At 40.3% G+C, this 21,164-nt stretch overlaps 2 protein-coding genes and 1 pseudogene across 3 annotated transcripts in view; 1 reads left to right on the top strand and 2 right to left on the bottom strand.

The window, feature by feature from the left end:
• Positions 1 to 5,241, bottom strand: part of ptpa (protein phosphatase 2 phosphatase activator) — an 88,162-nt gene extending 82,921 nt beyond the window's left edge. The window contains exon 1 of the mRNA XM_088319688.1: positions 4,369 to 5,241. The gene's annotated coding sequence lies outside the window, so the exon portion shown is untranslated. The remainder of the gene's footprint in view (positions 1 to 4,368) is intronic.
• Positions 1 to 21,164, top strand: part of crata (carnitine O-acetyltransferase a) — a 33,868-nt gene that overhangs the window by 1,860 nt on the left and 10,844 nt on the right. The window contains exons 2-8 of one of the 2 annotated variants that reach the window (XM_088319684.1): positions 1,705 to 2,001; positions 4,339 to 4,457; positions 6,669 to 6,722; positions 17,557 to 17,722; positions 19,115 to 19,289; positions 19,357 to 19,535; positions 19,632 to 19,732. In XM_088319684.1, coding sequence (XP_088175810.1) covers positions 1,705 to 2,001; positions 4,339 to 4,457; positions 6,669 to 6,722; positions 17,557 to 17,722; positions 19,115 to 19,289; positions 19,357 to 19,535; positions 19,632 to 19,732 — 1,091 coding nt within the window. Of the gene's footprint in view, positions 1 to 1,704; positions 2,002 to 4,338; positions 4,458 to 6,668; positions 6,723 to 17,556; positions 17,723 to 19,114; positions 19,290 to 19,356; positions 19,536 to 19,631; positions 19,733 to 21,164 lie in introns of those variants that run through there. The other variant, XM_088319685.1, reaches the window with a different exon arrangement.
• Positions 12,418 to 12,527, bottom strand: LOC148351165 (5.8S ribosomal RNA; annotated as a pseudogene; the record flags this gene model as incomplete).

The raw sequence follows: 21,164 nt of genomic DNA, 5'->3' as shown, positions 1-21,164 counted from the left end.
GGAGTGTTCGGAGAATTCCCATGCAAGCACGGGGAGAACATGCAAACTCCACTCAGGAAGGTTTGATCCCATGACATCAGAACTGTGTCGCGGACGAGCAAATCACTCACCCGCCGTGCTGCCTTGAATCATTAGTCTTTGTTTATTTTACCATTTGGATCACACAAAGTGAGTGCCACACAAATACATATATTTTTTTCAATTATTTGTATAAGCTAACTTTAGGCTAAAAGTTGAGAACAACCCTGAACAGGGGTGTCAAACTCATTTTAGCCCATCAGCCAACATAGGTAGGAAAACTGTTTTAACGGGGGCTGTACCAGTATATTAATGCCATAAAAAACGTGCCTTAGCTGGAGGTCTGCGAGTCTTTTCGGAGGTTCACAATACATTTTGATTCAAGAATTTAAGATTTGATTATAAAACTATTATTGAGTGGGTTGTTTTCCCTCTTGTAGTGTTTGTAAACTGTGCATTGTTTAAAAAGCAATGGAAAACACAACAAGATTTTAATTCTTTTCCACTACAGTTTATTCAAAACCCATAGAGGTAGGAAATTGTAAAAAATGGCATACAATTAACTACATTAAATAATCGATTTTATGATTGAATTATGAGTTATTTCTTCATTAAAATGAGTACCTGAATATGGAAATGTTGCTGTTAGATTTCATATAAATTGTAGAGAGGAGCTAAAGCTTCTCCAAACTCCTGCAAGGAAACGCAGATGCTATTTTTATTTTGTATTTTTCATATGAAACAGTCCAGACACATGTGACTTAGGATGATTCTTACAGTTTTTCACAGGGTGAATGAAATGAAACAGCAATTACAGATAAAAGAGTAATTTTTACAAGAGGGGTGCGTCATTTGAGATGTCCTTAAAAAGTTAAAAGTAGAATATATTCTCTTTTTTAGTACAGTATGTGTTAACAACGGCCAACTGAGTTTCCACTGCGGCCATCTAATTTGATCGGCACAGTTCTGAGGTCATGAGATCGAACCTCCTGTATGGAGTTTGCATATTCTCCCCGTGCTTGCGTGGGTTTCCTCCGGGGACTCCGGTTTCCTCCCACATTCCAAAAACATGCATTTCAGGCAAATTGGCCGGTCCAAATTGTCCCTAGGTGGGAATGAGCGAGCAAATTGTCTGTCCCTGTGTGCTCTGCAACTGGCTGGCTGTAAAGGGTGTCCCCTGCCCACTGCCTGAAGATAACTGGGATGGGCTCCAGCACCCCCGCGACCCTACTGAGGATAAGCGGTGGAGATAATGGATGGATGGATGGATAGCAATGCTGTTCCAAGACAAGCAACACAATAGGTATATAGAACAGGTGGGTGACTTTGTATTTTCGGTTTATTTCGACTTTTTAGTCATGTTGCAACAAACATCATATCACAGAATGAACAAATCACCTGAAAATAAAAAAAGTGATGACATGTTGAAGCTATTTACATTATGCACATCATTACAGTTTTTATTTTGTTTAGCGTGAAAATAGAAAGAGAATTAGTAACGCCAACGCAAACCCCCAAAAAGTTGAAAAAGAAAAGTTATCTCGAGCACATTAAAAAATGCACGTACTGTACTTGATGACCTGACTGAGTCTGCAATCATTACTTCAAGCCAGGAGATGGCAGCAGAGAGTAATAGTTTCAATTACCAGACAACACTTTTAACTATTGTCATATTTTATCTTTCAGGTAAAGGTAGGGATGTCAAAGCAAGGTGGCTTTGTCAAACCCTGCCATTTGGTCAAGCCAGTTTCAGCAACCCGAATCACTGGCAGGTACTTGACGCACCAGAAAGGGTTGCCCAGTCTGCCAGTCCCCCCTCTGGAGCAAACTTTTGAGCGCTACATAAATGCATTGGAGCCAATCGTGGAGGTAGATGAGCTGAACCACACAAAGGAAATAGTTAATGACTTTCAGAAACCTGGAGGGGTTGGTGAAAGTCTGCAGAGAGGCCTTGAGAAGAGAGCACAAAACAAAGAAAATTGGGTGAGCTTCTTCATAAGGTTAAAACATACTGCCTAAGACAGGGATTTCAAACTTAGTTTAACTCTGCGGCCGGATCCAGACTTTCTATTCTGAGGCGGGCAGGATCAGTAAAAATCATTTTTTAGCTCTATTTTCAGTATTATGCTTCATCATTCTGCCTACATTAGTAACCTACCCTACATATTAAAATCACAGATGAAAAGGGATCTTACATATCTCCCAGCACTTACGTGTTACACTACAGCTTTTTGCCCCTTAAAAACGCCTACTGTATTTTCAAATTTAAAAAACAAAATATCTTGAATCAAAACTAGTATTTAAGTCTTTGGCTGCTTTTTTTGAAGCAAGACTTGGTCGGGTCCAACGATCACATTAGATTTTGATTTTGGTAGAAGTTTGCCACTTCCTGTTATAAACGAGCACATATTTTTTCAAACACGTATTCACAAACAATCAGAAAAAAAGATGTTCATTTTTGCCTTTGAATGTATTAAGTGCTTTATTTTAACAGTTGAGTGAATGCAATTTTACACCTAAACAAACTCACCACGCTATAAATACTCAACAAGTCAAGTCACGTTTATTTGTATAGCCCTTGATCACAAGGAGTCTCAAAGGGCTGCACAGACCACAGATTATTGCAAACTACAGACTATTATTACGCCATCCCCTGATTAAAACCTACATGAGGGCAAGGAAAAACTCAAAAACCTCAAAAAAAGCTAAATGAAGAAACCTTAAGAAGGTATTCTCTCATGAGGTATTCTCCCTCCCAGGATGACCAAGGCTGCAACAGATGTTGCAGTAACAAACAATACACAGATATTGTCAACATGAAATATAGTTCATTCATAAGTTATAGAATATATTTGTGTTTTAAGCCTAAACTTAAACAGTTCCACTGAGGGTGCAGATCAAATCTCAGGGGGAAGAGCATTCCACAGGACCGGGGCCCGAATGGAGAACGCTCTCGAACCTGCAAAACTGGTTGGTTCTTGGGATCACTAGTAGACCAGCATTTTCAGAGCGAAGGCTCTGGATCAGAACATAGGGGGAATTTAAATCTTAAAGATATAAGGAAGCAAGTCCATGCATGATTTTGTAAAATACAAACAGAACCTTAAAATCACAAATTAAGCTGACAGGGAGCCAGTGCAGATTGGCTGAAATCGTGGTAATGTGATCAAACTTTCTTGTCTTTGTTAGCTGCAGCGGAGAGAGCATTCGGCTTGCACTTATTTAAAAAAATCAGAGCTTTTGATTGAAATTACGTAGGTCAGAGGCCGGGAACCGTTTTGACCCAAAATTCCATAATAGTAAAATATTTCAATTTTACCATATATTTTAAGACAAATTTGAGTAAACCCGAAGAACTCGCTCTCCAGACTAAATCTAATTTTTCATCACATTTTATTTCACTGCGTGACGTTCGGTGATTGATATAGTAAGATTAATGCCAAAGGCTGTGTCCCATGTCAACCACTTTAAATTTGTCTCCCTCCACCAATTACTTAGAATCATTGAGGCTAGTTTTGACTTCCATTTAAAAAAAAAGAATAATGGTTTCATAGCAAAGGTGTAAGAAGAGTTCTTATGTAAAAATGTAAAAAAAAATACTGCAGACGAGGATACTGGACACATTTAATTTGTGTGTGCTGGGCAGGCAAAAGTGTGCCGTGTCCCAGGCCCGCCCACTCCTAACGCTCACCCAATCAAATTGCTCTGTATGCTTAGCTGGCATCTCTAGCTGATTACATTTTTTATGTGGGTTTTTTAAGTGTCTCAACAGTGAACCTATAGTGTTTAATGAGCCTATATATATATATATATATATATATATATATATATATATATATATATATATATATATATATATATAATGATTCCTTAGCGACATACAGCCAAAACCAGGTCTGTTGGTGTTACTCCTTGACTGTGTAGTGTTAAGTATGCCCATTATATACTGGACTGAACCACTCCAAATACTAACGTTGCATCAGTAATATGTGTCAAAGGCTCGACTCAGTGCTTGTCAGATTTGGAAAAATCAGACGAAATATGCACGAGAATGATTTTATCTCTGAGCAATATGTACAAGAGCCATATGTGACTCATGAGCCATAGGTTCCCGACCCCTGAGCTAGAGACTTGCTTTTTTTTTTTACATGCTCAGAAATTTATGGTAGGCTTGATTATTTAATCATGCAACAGGCTGGATCCGGCCCTCTGGCCGTATGTTTGACATAACTGGCTTATGATGTAACTATAGTGATGTGTTTGTGTTAGTACAGTGTTATTGGTTTCATATAATGTGAGGCTGTCACTGAGTCTTTGTAGTTGTCAGAGTGGTGGGTGCAGGTAGCTTACCTTGATTATCGTCTGCCTGTGGTGATTCATTCAAGTCCAGGTCTGGTTTTGCCTCGAATGAACTTCAATGACAAGCAAGGACAAATAAGGTAGGTACACGATGCTCAAAACCTTTGATTGATTTCGTAATTGATTGGCAGTTGACATTTTTATCATCTGTTCATCAATTACAAATTTACAATGGATTCAGTATAAGCAACTTTGAAAAATTGTTGAGAAAACATAAAGAAAAAGTGGCTGACGGTAAAAAGCTGGAGCCTATCTGTTAAGGGAAAGTATGTCAAATTTTGCGTCATCTAGTGGTTGGCTAATCATTACAGGGATGTGATTTTTCCCCTAATTCGCGGAATTCCGCTTTTTTTATCTCCAAAAATAAAATTTTAAAATTTCCGATTTTTTAATTGGTAAAAAAACGATTTCGTCTCGACAGCATTCCATTTTAGTGTTTCCGTAACTGAAATGAAACGTACTTGCGATTGGTTGAAGTCTCCGTGTTGACCAATAAACGCGCTTGTTATAAAGGCGTAGGAGTATGCCATTGTTCATTTCTCACACGTTTTTGCCGAGTGTTTAAAGAAAGATGTCCGAGAATGAACGCAAAGATGCTCCGCGAGTTAAAGAAATTGCTAAGATCGTAAAAAACAAGTTTCGATCGGACTGGTTAGAGAAGGAATTATCTACAAATGTTGGTGACCCCGACGTGATCCAATGTAGCGAGCAGAGACGGGAGTCGTAGGCGGAGTGTCAAACAACGGTGCCAACGAAAGCTGCTTTAATGACATTTAAACTGGCAATAACAAAACAAACACGAGAGTGGCTATAACCGGTGTTGTGCCCTTTTCCGACTCCTATGCAAATTCCTCCCCCCCTCCGATTTTAAATGCAAAAAAACAACAATTTGTTTACACCGCGGGATCCAATGCAACCAGGGTTTCATTCATAATAAAAAAGACATTACATACGGATATTATAGTAAATCAAATAAATATTATTTGTGTACAATTAGTTGTGATTGCGGAAATCATAGCGTACAGTGACGTTGGTGACTTTTCCATCCGCGTTAACAAACGCATTTTGTAAAATACGATCGCGCTTTATTGTTTAAATAAACGTGTTACATAGAGAAGGATCTCCCAATTATTATAATTAGCTCGCTTTATTTTTTTTAAAGCGTATTATATAGAATACGATCGCTTTTGTCGGAAGCGTACATTGACGTTGGTGACATTTTCATCCGCGTTAAACGCAATTTGTAGAATAAGATCACGCTTTATTGTTTAAATAAACGCGTTATATAGACTAGGATCTCCCAATTATTATAATTAGCTCGCTTTATTGTTTTAATAAGCGTTTTATATAGAATACGATCAGGGGGGGAGGAATTTGCATAGGAGTCGGAAAAGGGCACAACACCGGCCGATTAAGAGTCCCCCTAGGAACTCGCTAACTAACAATGGTTCCGTGGGTGAATTATGTACAACCCACTACAGTACTTTCATTTATAGATAACATCTTCTGCTATAACAAAAGACATTTGTGGTATGTTCTAATATGAGTTACTTTTCATTTGGTCATGATACAATTATTTGTTCATGAAATTTGAACTCTTCAACATGATTTATGTGTTAACTTAGTAATCACATGAGTTAGATATGATGATATTCTCAGTGATAGTTTTTAAAAGCAAAGGCAGTCCAATGTTTTTTAATGTGACTGATTTTGAGTTGACTTAAACTGTAATTTTATATGGGATAGTTCAAAATACATTGAAAATTTATGCTGTTGTTTTGTCTATTTCTTTGTCATCTGAGTGCATTGAAAGTACTTAAAAACACGGAAAACCCATGAGCTCCGGGGGGCTTCGCCCCACCTGTCCCCCCACCAGGGCACTGCCCTGGACCTAGCTGGGTGCCCGCGGCCCCCAGACCCCCGCCTAATTTTCAGATAATTTCACTTTGGTCAAATCACATCCCTGTCATTAGTTAATAAACAATCTTCTTAAGTTCTAAAAAAAAATATTACGCCAATGGAATTTTTAAAAAGAGAAGCATAGGTTTAGGTTTTGGTAGTTGTATTATATGGTTGGAACCTTGTTTTATTAATTGTACAATTATGAAACTTTAGTCATTAAGTTGAAGAAATTCTATCTAACCTAATAAATAAACATTCAATCAATCCCAGGTAACCTCTTTAATGCAATTACTGTACTGTACATGTTTATTTTTGCCCAAACCTGTTTGATTTTTATTTTTTGACCAAGGATGCATGTACAGTTATTTCATTTAATTTCTCCCCTCCAGATTTGCTGCCAAACTGATTGCTGGTGTTTTGGATTTCAAGACAATGATTGACAAGTAAGCACATGTAATTAAGTATCTTTAATAATGCATTGAATATTTCCAGGGGGTTTACTTTTGTATTGTAGCTCTATTAGATAATTGGTTTGCTCTGGCATTATTTTAGCAAAACATTTAAGAATCACAAGTCATACATCAAAATAACAATTTAATGGTCGGAGACCAAATAATTAAAATGTGAAAAGTATTTGCTAAGAAAACAAAACCAAAACACCCAAATAGAAAAACAAAACAATTTCAAACAACTACAAATAATTTAAATATAAAATATTTATTTTCTCTGACTTGCTAAAAAGCTACAATATAAAAACAAATAACTGCATAGTACCAGATGCTTATTTTGAGTATTTATTTTTTAATGATCTCAAAAATGTTTTTATAACATGATACAGATGTACAACGGCTGAGTTGTCTGAAAATGCAACAGTTAAGTTTTAAGTTTAGTAGACTCTCAAAATAACGAGAGAAGATATCAATGGATGTTGAACTTGTCAGGAGAACAGTACAAAGCCCGAACCTTAGATCATAAATTACATCATGTTCTAAAAGCCCTCCAATGACCTTATTTTTTAAAATCTCCTAGCTAACAGAATGCCCTAAAGGATGTGGAATTTAAAGACCAGAAACATGATTGGTCAAGAGTGACATTGATGTAAACAGTGCATAATAGTCAAAACAATTAATAACATTAATGAATAATGGTCAAAATTACGAACTAGCATCCTACGTGATCTTCTTTGCAGGTGTCTAATATATTTAAAAAACAGTGAATGTATCGGTAACTAACACAACCAAGTTAGTTTAAACTCAAGTAGAGTGACTGGTAATGATGGAAAAAAAAATAGCTTGTAGCTGATACGCTCCCTTTTTAAGTCCATTATTGGTGGTATTTCAATCTTTAATAGATAGGTGGTTGAAAATTGACGAAAAAACAGGAGGAGGTAACCGATGATGATAATGATGCGGTAGACGGAAAATGCAACAAACAAGTCTCACTAGCATATGAGCCAAAGTAGTAATAGTTGTAGTAAGTAAAATAAATGCTTGCTGTACATTACTTAGCGCAAATTAAAACTGCTAAACTGTTGTCAGGTCTGTAGTGTTAACAATAAATGCATTTATTAGACCCAAAAAATTCTGAAAGCAGAGGGAAACACAACTTTCCATTTGAGTTTTGTTCGTATGAATTTGGCAGAACTCCCGTTTTGACAGTGCTCTTTTTCTCCCACCTTCTTATGTGCGAAATGAATAATTTGCAGCCGCGACCTACACAAACTCTCCCAGATGAAAGCCATTTGGTTTTGCAGAAAAGTGAAATTATGAAATCCAGGCTAACGGAATTAGCGCAGGGTGGTTTAGTCTGGCCAACGCATTTGGCTGAATCAATTGCACGTAGGCCGAGTCAGTATGACATGGCGCGTCCATGTCAAAGCCAGCAGTAGATATTTAGGATAAATGCATGTTCACTACATCTTCTACATCTATAGACCTCTAGGATCGATCTCAGAATCACAGATCTCGAAATGGAAAGTTGTCACCCATCATCTTCTAACTGCTGAACAAAGTACTTTATTGAGTTTTATGAAGATGTGAATCAATTGTTAGACAAAAATATTAAAAGAGCATTGTCGTCAAGAAAAAGGTGAAAATCTGGCTTGTTGGCAGTTGTCCTTTGATCGCAGATGATGACGTCCATTTCTTTCATTGAGTTCGTTGTCCTATCCTCCTGAGTCTCTTTTCCTGTCTCCTGGGTGTCCTGGCCTCCCCTATCATACGTGTTCCCTCTTGGCGCACTGGCTCAATTAAATTGAATTGCATGCTAACATGTTGTATTTCTGAAGGATATTCATTGGTTCCTTGTTAACAATTTTGCATGCTACGCAGGAGACCTGGGTTTAAATCCCGTCTATGGCAACTATGACATTTTTCTTTGCCAGTTTATCTTAACATTCATTTTTACATTATTATTCTCTTCCAAGTTTTTTCATCCGTGTTTATCCTGGAGTACTATGTCTAATTTAATTGTAAAGCATATTCACTATATTGTCATCAATGACAATAAAGACGATTCTTATTTTAATTTCGTCCATATAGTCTATTTATCTACCTTGGTCATATCCCTCGAGAGGGGTGACTGACAGCAAGACAAACACCTACACAAAAACAAAGAAACGAAAAAAGGAAAAAGTAGCAAAAAACACAAAATAAATTTGACCATGGCCAACCCAAATGCCCAAACACCCAAACAAGTTAAGCACCTCAGCACCCAAGTTGGTCATGCTTTCATCCCTCCAGATGAAACGGGACACAAGAAAGCGGCCATGTCACTCGGGTCAGGTGACACAACACACTCTTCTGTCCAACAGCAGGGCCCGACAGCTTTCACTCGTTTACCCCTGCCGCATCATACAGGTGCCCTGCCCACAACACGTCCAAACATCCCACTATCCTTTCACACCACCTATCCACCCATTCCTATCACTAACAAGAGCTCTAGCTTCCACTACATTTAGACCTCTTTCGTCCAGTGCACTCATAACACCATCCATCCACATCAATCGTGGCTTTCCTCTTGGGCTCCTTCCATTTACTTCTGCTCTGTAGATCCTCTTCAACATTCGCTTCTCATCCATCCTCTCCATGTGTCCAAACCAACCAAGTACTCTCATATCCACACGCTTGCTCAGTTCCACTACTACTCCAGTTCTGTCTCTCACAATTTCATTTCTCAATCTATCCAATCTTGTCACTCCTAACATACTCCTCAAACACTTCATATTAAAAACATTTTATTTCCTTCTCAAATCTTTGTTCAGGCTCCAAGTCTCTGCACCGTAAAACTCAGTCGGCACAATCTCACTCTCATACAGTCCTCTCTTTACATCCATACTCATACTCTTGTTAGTCATCACTCTCCTCAAAGCACCCAAAACTTTGCTTCCTTGATTCACTCTGTGCAATACCTCACACTCCATTCCACCAACTGCAGCCTCATCACAACCCAAGTACCTAAAGCTTTCAACTTCTTCTAGCACCTGTCCATTCAACCTTACTTGTAACGCCATGCCCACTCCATCCCGTGAACACTTAATCACATTACTCTTCCCAACATTCACACCTATCACACACTTTTCCAAACTTCATTACTAACCTTCTCAATGTTTCCTCAAAATCAGCCACAAGCACTGTGTCATCTGCAAACAACAACTGACTTATCTGCCACACGGTTCCACTGTTATCCATCATTTGTACACCTCTGCCAAATACCCTTGCATTCACCTATCTCACCACACCATTCAAGTACACATTAAACAGCCATGTCGACATCACACACAACCTGTCTCACACCAGTCAACACAGTGAACCACTCGCTTGTCTCACTCCCTACTCTTACACATACTAGGCTGTTCACATAAAAACTCTGCAATGCTTCCAAGAACTTTCCACCTACTCCATACATTAACATCACCTGCCACAAAGCCTCTCTATCGACTCGATCACAGCTTTTTCCAAGTCCATGAAAGACAAATAAACATCCTTACCTTTTACCAAATATTTCTCACACACCTGTTGTACTACACCTGATCCACACATCCTCTTCCTTTCCTGAAACAACTCTGCTCCTCCATCACCACTTCATATGTTCTTCCTCTCACTCTCTTAACCTATACAGACAGACAAAAAATTGATACCTCTCGAATTGCTACATTCATACTTATCGCCTTGACCCTCATACACTGGCACCACATATGCACTACACCAGTCAACAGGAACCACACCACTTAAAAAGCATACATTCAACAAGTGTACGAACCACTCAATCATAGCTGTGCCACCTTTCTTCAAGCATTCAGCAGTACAACCATCCAACACAGGCGCCTTCCCTCCTTTCATTTTTTCACTGCGTCTTGCACCTCCCATGTTTCCACAGGCTTCACATTTAAATCATCCAACATGGGTGACTCCCCATACCACCAATCGCCTCGACTCTCACTTCTCTCCCATCCTCCACATTCAGCAACTCCTCAAAATACTGCCCATCTCGTCTTGACTGCACTACTACTAACCACCATCTACTGTCCCTATCTTTCACTTTCTCTTCCTTTCCAGACTTGCTCTTCCTTACTCTTTTCACTTCTTTTCAGAACACTTTCCTCAAAGTTCACTCCTATTCCTCGACACCATTCATCATTTGCTTTCCTTTTCGCTGCTTCCACTACCACTTTTACCAACCTTTTTTTTCATATCATACCTTTCATACGCATCACCACTCTTATCTTGCAGCCACTCCTTAAATGCACGTCTCTTTTCTGTCACAGCCTCTGAGACCTCATCATTCCACCATTCACTTCCTTTCCTAATACTTCGACCAACTTTTCTATTCCACATACTTCTTTCACACTCCTTAACACTGCCTCTTTAAACCACTTCCATTCCATTTCCACATTCTCCACTTCTCTTCTACTAATCCGTTCATACTCTTCCCCGTATTCTCTCTTTAAACTCTCTCTCCTTTTCTGCCTTTTTCAACTTTGACATTTTCACCTCTTCCCTCACACGCTTCCTATAACTAGCCCTCCATGATCCATCTATTCTCAGTTTTCCTTCCACATAAAAATCATCAGACATGCCACTCATTTCACCTCTGGAAACATGCACATCCGACAATCTACTTAACATCCCTTCAGTGCTCTGTCCACCATCTCACCACCATTCATTCTGACAAAAGTATGCTTGTTCACGTTCCTCTTTTTAAACAATGTATTTGAAATCTCATTTATAATTTTCAAACTCATTTTCCACACATAACTCAATCAATTTCTTCCCACTCTGATTTCTTCCTGGTACTTCATATCTTCTTTCTGAGCCAGGTCCATATGCACTTATAAACACAGCGCTTGTGGCTGATTCAGAGGAAACATTGAGAAGGTTGGTAATGGAGTTTGGAAGAGTGTGTGATTGGCGTAAGTTATGCGTGAATGTTGGGAAAAGTAAGGTGATGAAGTGTTCACGTGATGGAGTGGGCATGGCGTTAGAAGTAAGGTTGCATGGACAGGTGCTGGAAGAAGTTGAAAGCTTTAGGTACTTGGGTTGTGATGCAGCTGCAGTTGGTGGAATGGAATGCGAGGTATTGCACAGAGTGAATCAAGGAAGCAAGGTTTTGGGTGCTCTTAGGAGAGTGATGAGCAACAAGAGTAGGAGTATGGATGTTACGAGGGGACAGTATGAGAGTGTGATTGTGCCGACTGTGTTTTATGGTGCAGAGACTTGGAGCCTGAACAAAGATTTGAGAAGGAAATAAAATGTTTTTAATATGAAGTGTTTGAGGAGTATATTAGGAGTGACAGAATTAAATAGATTGTGAAATTGTGAGAGACAGAACTGGAGTAGTAGTGGAACTGAGCAAGCGTGTGGATAAGAGAGTACTTGGTTGATTTGGACACACGGAGAGGATGGATGAGGAGCGAATGTTGAAGAGGATTTACAGAGCAGAAGTACAGTAAGACCTCGGTTATCGCAGTTAATGGGGACCAAAACCACCCGCTAAAAGTGAAAATCTGCGAAGTAGCGGCGCACCTTCAAAAAAAAAAAAAAAAAAAAAAAATCTCATCTCATTATCTGCACCGCTTATCCTTATTAGGGTCGCGGGGGGACTATAGCCCATCCCAGCCATCTCCGGGCAGTGGGCAGGGGACACTCTGAACTGGTTGCCAGCCAATGACAGCTGCAAATCACATTAGTTCTCGCAGCTTGCTGCGTTCTTCATCGACGCACGAGCCGAGTGATCCACCGCTAAGATTCGTACAGCTGGGCGATTTTACGTCCACCCGGGACGATCGGAGACAAATTCACGACAGGGTTTTTACTTGCGCTGCACCGTGGGTGCCGTTCGGTCGCTCCCGCGAGCGAGCCCCTAACCCGCGGCGCGGGTACTTTCGGGCGTGATACGCACAACACCGACACAGTTACGGGGGTCCGGTGCACGTCTGCCGCCTTTCGCCCGCCGCACGCGGACGGCCGCCTGTCTCGCACCGCGCTACTGGGGTCGTCGGACGAGCGGGCTCCCCCCAGTTACGGGGGTAGCCCGACACCCCGCCGCCTTTTTTCGCGTCGCGCCGTGTGACGCCGCGTCCGCCGAACTTGCTCCGTCGCGAGTGACCTCCCCCACAATTTTTTTTTTTTTTGACCATTACAGACCGCGAAGCTCTGAAGCCGCGAACATCGAACCGCGAAGTAGCGATGTCCCACTGTAAATGGAAAGAGACCAAGAGGAAGGCCGCGATTGACGTGGATGGACAGTGTTAAAAGTGCACTGCAGGAAAGAGGTCTAAATATAATGGAAGCTAGAGCTTTTGTTGGTGATAGAGAGGAGTGGAGAGGTGTTGTGAAAGGATATTGGGATTGTGGACGTGTTCAGGGTGACACAACACACTCTTTTGTCCAACAGCAGGGCCCGACCGCTTTTCACTCGTTTACCCCTGCCGCATCATACAGGTGCCCTGCCCACAACAACGTCCAAACATCCCACTATCCTTTCACACCACCTATCCACTCATTCTTATCACCAACAAGTGCTCTAGCTTCCACTACATTTAGACCTCTTTCCTCCAGTGCACTCATAACACCATCCATCCACGTCAATCGTGGCTTTCCTCTTTGGCTCCTTCCATTTACCTCTGCTCTGTAGATCCTCTTCAACATTTGCTCCTCATCCATCCTCTCCATGTGTCCAAACCAACCGAGTACTCTCTCATCAACACGCTTGCTCAGTTCCACGACTACTCCAGTTCGGTCTCTCACAATTTCATTTCTCAATCTATCCAATCTTGTCACTCCTAACATAGTCCTCAAACAGCGGTTTCCAACATGGCGGCGCGTGTTTACGTTGCGGCTGATTGTTACCCGGTTATCCTACTATTTACCACTGTCCTCCTGCTTTCCTTTTTGGATACATGCGTGGCCAATAAGACCTACAGTCGGGAGGAGCTCATCCGACTAGGTGGGTGTCTAAATTTCGACTTTTCGGGCACTTTTTATACCACCCACGACATCCCAAATGAGCTCCAAAGGGACTCGGGTTCGCCCTGCTTTCCCGCTCCACCGAAGAAAAAGAAGAAAAATCGGAGACGAAGACGGCGAAAAGATAGAAAACAGAAGCGAGGATGTCGTGCAGGGAAGCGTGTGAAGTTGATGGAGCAACGACATGAAGATCTGTCTAATCCAACCATCATTTCTTCGTCGATTCTACGAGTAAACCGACACCCGAAGCCCAACGCACACAACCGGCATCTCGTGACAATCTCTACAAAGGCTACAGCTAAGTCAAATGATTCAAAGCTAAAATTTGGTCTTTTGAATGTTAGATCGCTCGCTCCTAAAGCTTTACTTGTAGATAATATTATTCGTGATTATAAACTTAACTGTATTGGTCTCTGTGAAACGTGGTTACGCCTGGATGAGTATTTAGCTCTAAATTATGCTTCTCCCCCAGATTACGAGAGCAGCCATATAGCACGCACGTTGAAAAAGGGTGGCGGTGTCGCGCTAATCTCTGAAAAATCGCTCAAATTTAATCCACGTACCTCTAATAATTACAAAACGTTTGAGGCTCTTGTGATGCGGTCCCCTCTATTGTCAATTGACGTAATAACTATCTATCGCGCACCAGGACCATACACAACTTTCTTAGACGAATTCGCCGAACTTCTGTCTGAACTAGTAACCTACGCAGACAAAATTATTATTATGGGGGACTTTAACATTCATATGAACTCTCCACTCAGTTCACTCACTGTTGCATTTCAGTCTATAATTGATGCTTTTGGTTTTAATCAACTGGTTGATTTGCCAACCCATAAAGATGGAAACACGCTCGACTTGGTTCTGACTCGAGGAGTTTCAACCTCAAACATGGCGGTGCTATCGTGTACTACAGTTATCTCGGATCATTATTTAGTTACATTTGAGGTGCTAGCTAAATGTAGTACCAAAAAAACTGAAGGATTCACCGGACGCAATATAAGCACAGGCACAGTTTCTGAGCTCTCCGATATTCTTCCAGGAGCAATTGCGTCCTTTCCTTCCTACATAGGCTCCATCGAACCACTCCTAAATGAATTTAACGCTACCCTGGCCAATGCCCTGGATTTAGTTGCGCCCATCCGGCATAAATTACGACCTAAAAGACGCACACCTTGGTTTAATGATGAAACTAGATCCCTTAAACGAGAATGCAGGAAATCTGAAAGAAAATGGCGCGCTACCAAGCTTGAAGTTTTCCATCAAATCTGGTGTGATAGTTTGTTGAAGTATAAAGCGGCCCTGGCCTCTGCAAAATCAGCCTACCTTTCGAAAGTGATTGCGTCACAAAAGAACAATCCCAAGGCCCTTTTCGACACTGTAGCATCGCTAACAAGGCAACAGACTATCCCAGATAGCTCCACCCATTCTGCCCACGACATAATGGTCTTCTTTACTAAGAAGATCCAGAGCATACAGGAAGAAATTGCTAAAGACAATATTAATTAAACACATACTAAAGCACTCAAATCCCTAGATGCACGACATGGTGGCTGTCCAGGGACTTGGTCCCGTTTTAGTGAACTGTCACTCGAAAATCTTAAACAGATGGTGAATACTGCCAAACCGACGACTTGCCAGTTCGACCCACTTCCAGGTTCACTTATTAAAGGTCTCTTTGGCGTTCTTGCACCTTCAGTTCTAAATATTTTAAACATATCACTCGCCTCTGGTGTAGTTCCAGCTGCTTTTAAGTCCGCTGTCATTAAACCCACACTGAAACGACCCAACCTAGATCCAGAAAACTTATGTAATTATAGACCTGTGTCAAACCTACCGTTTCTTTCTAAAATACTTGAAAAAGTAGTGGCACAGCAGCTGAATGATTTCATGTCCGATAACAATCTCTTTGAATCGATGCAATCAGGATTCAGGGCTAACCACTCTACTGAGACAGCTCTGATAAAGGTAACCAATGATCTCCTACGGGCAATGGACTCGGGCGCATCATCACTTTTGCTGCTGCTGGACCTTAGTGCTGCATTTGACACAGTGGACCAAATTATCTTGCTAGAACGGTTGGAAAAATGGATTGGTCTCTCAGGAAGCGTCCTATTATGGTTCAGATCTTACCTCTCAGATAGGACACACTGCGTTAAATATGGCGAATTGACATCTGAGCCATTTAGTGTAACTTGTGGTGTTCCGCAGGGTTCAGTGCTTGGCCCCCTTCTCTTCAGCATTTATATGCTTCCACTAGGTGATATTATTCGCAAGTATAACATCAGTTTCCATTGTTACGCAGATGACACTCAACTCTATCTCCGATGGAGGAATCTACCACACTAAACTGTGGAACTTTGGAGGCCTGCCTCACTGAGATAAAAGAGTGGATGTCACTCAATTTCCTGCGTCTTAACCCTGAAAAGACTGAAATGTTAGTAATTGGTCCTTCTAAGTCCCGTGACTTATTCTCTAAAACCGCAGTGAACTTGGACAATTGCCACATCACACAGAGTGACTCACTTAAAAATTTAGGTGTCATTTTCGACCCTGATCTGTCCTTTCAAACACATGTGAAGAAAATTACTAGAACCGCTTTCTTCCATCTCCGTAACATTGCTAAAATTTGTCCTATACTTTCTCAGTCGGATGCGGAAATTATAATTCATGCATTTGTTACCTCCCGTCTCGATTACTGTAATGCACTACTCTCTGGTCTCCCGAAGTCTAGAATCAAGTCTCTTCAGCTGGTACAAAATGCTGCAGCGAGGCTTTTAACAAGGACAAAAAAGTATGATCACATCACCCCAATTTTGGCTAACCTGCATTGGCTCCCTGTTAGCCTAAGATGCGATTTTAAGGTTCTCCTACTACTATACAAAATCATACATGGACTTTCCCCCTCGTATCTTTCAGATCTGATCTGCCCTTATGTCCCGGCCCGAAGCCTTCGTTCCGAGAGCGCCGGTCTCCTGGTGATCCCAAGAGCCAAGAAGTGTTCCGCTGGTTCGAGAGCGTTCTCCATCCGGGCACCGGTGTTGTGGAATGCTCTTCCCCCTGAGATCCGATCTGCAACCTCGGTGGAAATGTTTAAATCTAGGCTTAAAACTCACTTCTACTCTATAGCATACGAGTAACCTAATCTTCTTATATGTAATAACTTGTGAAGCCCTTAGAGACTAATTGTGATTAAGGGCTATACAAATAAAAATGACTTGACTTGACTTGACTTGACTTCATCTCAAAAACATTCAATTTCCTTCTTAAATCTGCGTTCAGGCTAGAAATAGAGATCTGTACCTGGTGATAATCTGGTTGTTAGGCTGGCCTCGAGCCAGCTAACTGGAGAAAAAAATCAACATAGTAACTGAGTCCAGCTAAATTTAACCTGCTTTCATGCAAGCGACTTGAGGTTTAATTCAGCCAAGAAAACAAACATACCCCAGCTTATTCCCTTATCTTGTTTTTTTGCAATACCCCCCAGCTTTGCAACCCTGGCCTAACGTTTCATGTGTCATGATGACATCGTTTTAATCCGTCAGTATATTTCCAGTTTTGTCTTTTGGCCCAAAACTGAAGTAAATGGTAAATGGTCTGGATTTATAAAGCCTTTTTCAAGTCACTGAAGCTGCACTAATAGTTTAATGTGGCCTAAAAAAACATTTTATTCAAGTATTTACAATTAAATGTGACAATATTTTACTTATACACTCTCTAATACACATTATTCCGTGGTTTACATACATTTACTGTTAGAAATGTTGTATACCTGATGTGTAAATTAACAAGAACTGATGTGTTACTGCAGTGAGACCATACCGGTGGAGTACCTGGGAGGGAAACCGCTGTGTATGAATCAGTATTATGAAGTGTTGTCGTCGTGCCGTATCCCTGATGTGAAGAGGGATTCTGTGGTGAACCACGCCAAAAGTTCCAGTCCCCCTAAACACATCACTGTTGTCAATAATTTCCAGGTGAGGAGCCAAAATATGGTTGAGGGTTACCTGGCTTCAGTGGATTTAAGTGACATTTTTGGGCAAAATGTCAATGACATAAATAAGGAGTTCTAGGAAAATATGTTAAAATAGACAACGTGTAATATTTTGCAAGCTCTTAGTTTTTATTTAGCTACCAGTAGCAGCAAGATGGAAAACAAATATGTCAGGTTTACATGAATAGTTGATGTATTTTTAGCTTATTGTTCAAATAAAGTTTTTTTTTTTCACGAATAATGCTTTTTCACCACTAGTAGACATTAAATAATACACACTGTCCCTCTAAATATTATCCATCTTATTTTACAAATCATTTAAGATTTCAAATACCTATGTATTTTATTTTCTCTCTTTTATTTATTGAAAAAAAGATCTGTTCTTTCTTTATTGAGTTTATACAATATTTTTTTACTATATTTATCCTTGAACTCTATACAGCTCAAAAAGGCCAATTATACATTTAACACAAAATTATTTTAAAGCGTGATCAATTACAAAACTATAAAATAAGCAAAATCTTTTCTTTTTTTTCCGATTCCATCATTGTTATACTACCAGACCAAAAGTTATTGTTTTCAGTTTTTGTTTTCTCAAACTTGTTTTTATTTTCCCCAAAAAAGAAAAATGATAATATTAATTGGTGGGCACAGTTCATAGAATATAGTTATATCTCAAGGTCTGTGACTAGATGTCTAAAGGTTTGAGTGTCTCTTTTCCGTACTTCCCAAAACTAACGGCCTTCCTCATTTTGCCATGCTGTGATGAGTCAAATTTGTACTTTGAAAAATCTGCAGAAGATCTCCCCACTGAATATACAGTGATACCTCTACATATGAGACTTATTCGTTCCCAGATTGGTCGTATCTCGAGCAAATTTTTATGATACTAAATAAATAAAAAACAGTTAATCCGTCCCTGGCCTCCCAAAAGCATCCAAGTTAACCTAGCTATTACTCCTTCTCGTTTATTTGCCAAGCCTTTTTGAGGTTTCTGGTGTTCATAGCAGCAAGATGGTGAACAGTTCTCACTTGGTGAGCCTCCTGTTATGTTAAATACATTTCTCAACTTGCAAGTATTTAGAAAAATGCAGGTCTGTATGATAGTTTTTGCCCATTATGTAAATCAACATTGTATTTTAATATGTCACCTTCTTTTTTTTTAGCACTAAGAGGCACTAAATAATAAACACTGCTCCGTTAAATGCAACGAAATCCTTGTTTTATTTTCAGGGAAATCGTCCAATTTTATTACATCAGAATGATGAGTGCAATGTGCAAGATCTATTACCAAACATGTTTAAATTGTGTTTTAATGTGGTCCTGTTTTGTATTTTGATACGTAACAGTTTCTTTTCTGTCACTTGAAATGTAGTTCTTTGTGCTGGATGTGTACAACAGTGATGGGACACCGCTAACAGCTGAACAGCTCAGCGTCCAGCTGGAACGGATCTGCAGTTCCTCCCAAAAGACAAACGTAGATCCGGTGGGCATTCTCACCACCCAACATCGTGACACCTGGGGCAAAAGCTATCTTGAGCTTACCAAGGGTGATAGTCAAATGTTATCATGTTACGTCCTCCCCCTCTGAATATCATGACTAATTTGTTCATTCAGATAGGACCAACAAAGAATCAGTGTCGGCCATCCAAAGAAGCATTTTTACACTGTGCTTGGATGGGCCAATGCCTCAAGTGGAGGAGGAAGCTTATCGCAGCTGTGCAGCGGTGCAAATGCTACACGGAGGAGGGAGTCTGTGGAACAGCGGTAATCGCTGGTTTGACAAAACACTACAGGTGACAAGAAACTCTCAAATGAAGCCTTGAGTCCAGTAAAGGCTCTCCTTATTGAAGTGTATTAGATGTTAAGTAGGATTTTTTTTTTTTTTTCAGTTTATTGTTGGAGAAGATGGAACATGTGGTGCCAACTATGAGCATGCCCCAGCAGAGGGTCCACCCATTGTGGCGCTGATTGACCATGTTGTGGAATACACGTAAGCAGTTGTCTACAATTGTTAGGGATGTACTGGCACCAGAAATTTTCGGGGGAAAATGATAGGTGCATTCACGGTTTTGGTCGACAGGAAAATAAAAACAAAAGAACGTGTAGAAAAATAGAGTTCGCCTTCCCCCAGGTCAGTTTTGTGCACAACGCAGATTCTTTTCATTTTTCAAATGTATAGTTTTTAGCATGTGTTAAGAAGGAAGAAATGTTTGGAATTCTCATTGCGCTCATTGTAATTACCTCGGAATTCCAGAAGAGAACGTCAAGTGTCCACTCTATTGACCCTCCGCACACACGTGACCTAACCAAACGGCGGTATCATGACAGGCGGCAGTAAACTGTAGTAACAGTGGATGAGGCTAGTAAACAACAACAAAAAGCTATACTATTTAACACTATTGGCAATGACTCGTCAAACGAATAAAATCCAGCAGTAGAAATAAGGTGGGTCACGTTTTTAGAAAGTACAAAGAGCCGTATTTAGAGAAACTGAGGATACTATTAGCAGGGCGAGCTACCATCATACCGTTTTCCTTCTTACAAATTCATAAATCTAACCAAATCGTCCAGTTTGTCTGACTTCAGTTCACACAATCTTTTCCCTATATTGTAAGTGGAGCAACCCATACACAGGCTGATCTAACAGCTTGTAAAAGTCTGGATGCTTACCAGTTCTTAATGGTGTTGAGGCAAAAATTGTCCCCCCTCGCGCATACGTAACTAAAATGACTTTGTATCCAAATTTGGGGAATTTGTAATGAAACTGTAAACACGGGCCATTTGCACCTTATATAGAAATCACTTTTTAGCATTTACCTTGGTGAAATTACGCTTTTATCTTCTGAACATTTGTCTCCCGTTTCATCCATTGATAATTTGACAGCTCATTTTGGTGTAATAAGCTTTATTGTAGACCACCTAACCTGTAATGTGATATTCGTAAGATTACTGTTTTGAATTACTGGTTTACCGCAATAAAAGCAGTTTGTTTACGTAGTAAGAAATGGCAACGGTAAAACACTAACTCTTCGGTAGCTATTTTGAGTGTCTTTGACGTGACTCCTACATATTCAACATAAAATTGCTTGGAAATACATCTAATGTACCTTGTAAAAAATGGTCAATGCGAATCCTGAAATCATTTGAGGTCTGCCACCAGTCCCTCCGTTCAATTGCAGATAAATTATTAAAAAGGACACAATAAAACGCTGAATCGGGCTTAGAACCTTGCCTACTCGTACTGCCCACAGCAATAAATCACCATCGTAAAAAGTCGTGGTTATATTCTTCTGTCGTTATTAATATTTGTTTCTCGTCAAATGGTTAATCAAGTGTGGTCAGCTAGAGTGCTTTTTTCCCTCCGTCACGGCTCTCGCTCTTCTTGGGAAGAAAACTTGACTTCACGTTTGAAAGGGTAGCTC

The sequence above is a fragment of the Urocampus carinirostris genome, chromosome 16 (assembly GCF_059441175.1).
Source record: "Urocampus carinirostris isolate Australia breed hairy pipefish chromosome 16, RoL_Ucar_1.0, whole genome shotgun sequence".
Classification (NCBI taxonomy): Eukaryota; Metazoa; Chordata; class Actinopteri; order Syngnathiformes; family Syngnathidae; genus Urocampus; species Urocampus carinirostris.
This window is presented reverse-complemented; position numbering and strand designations above follow the sequence as displayed.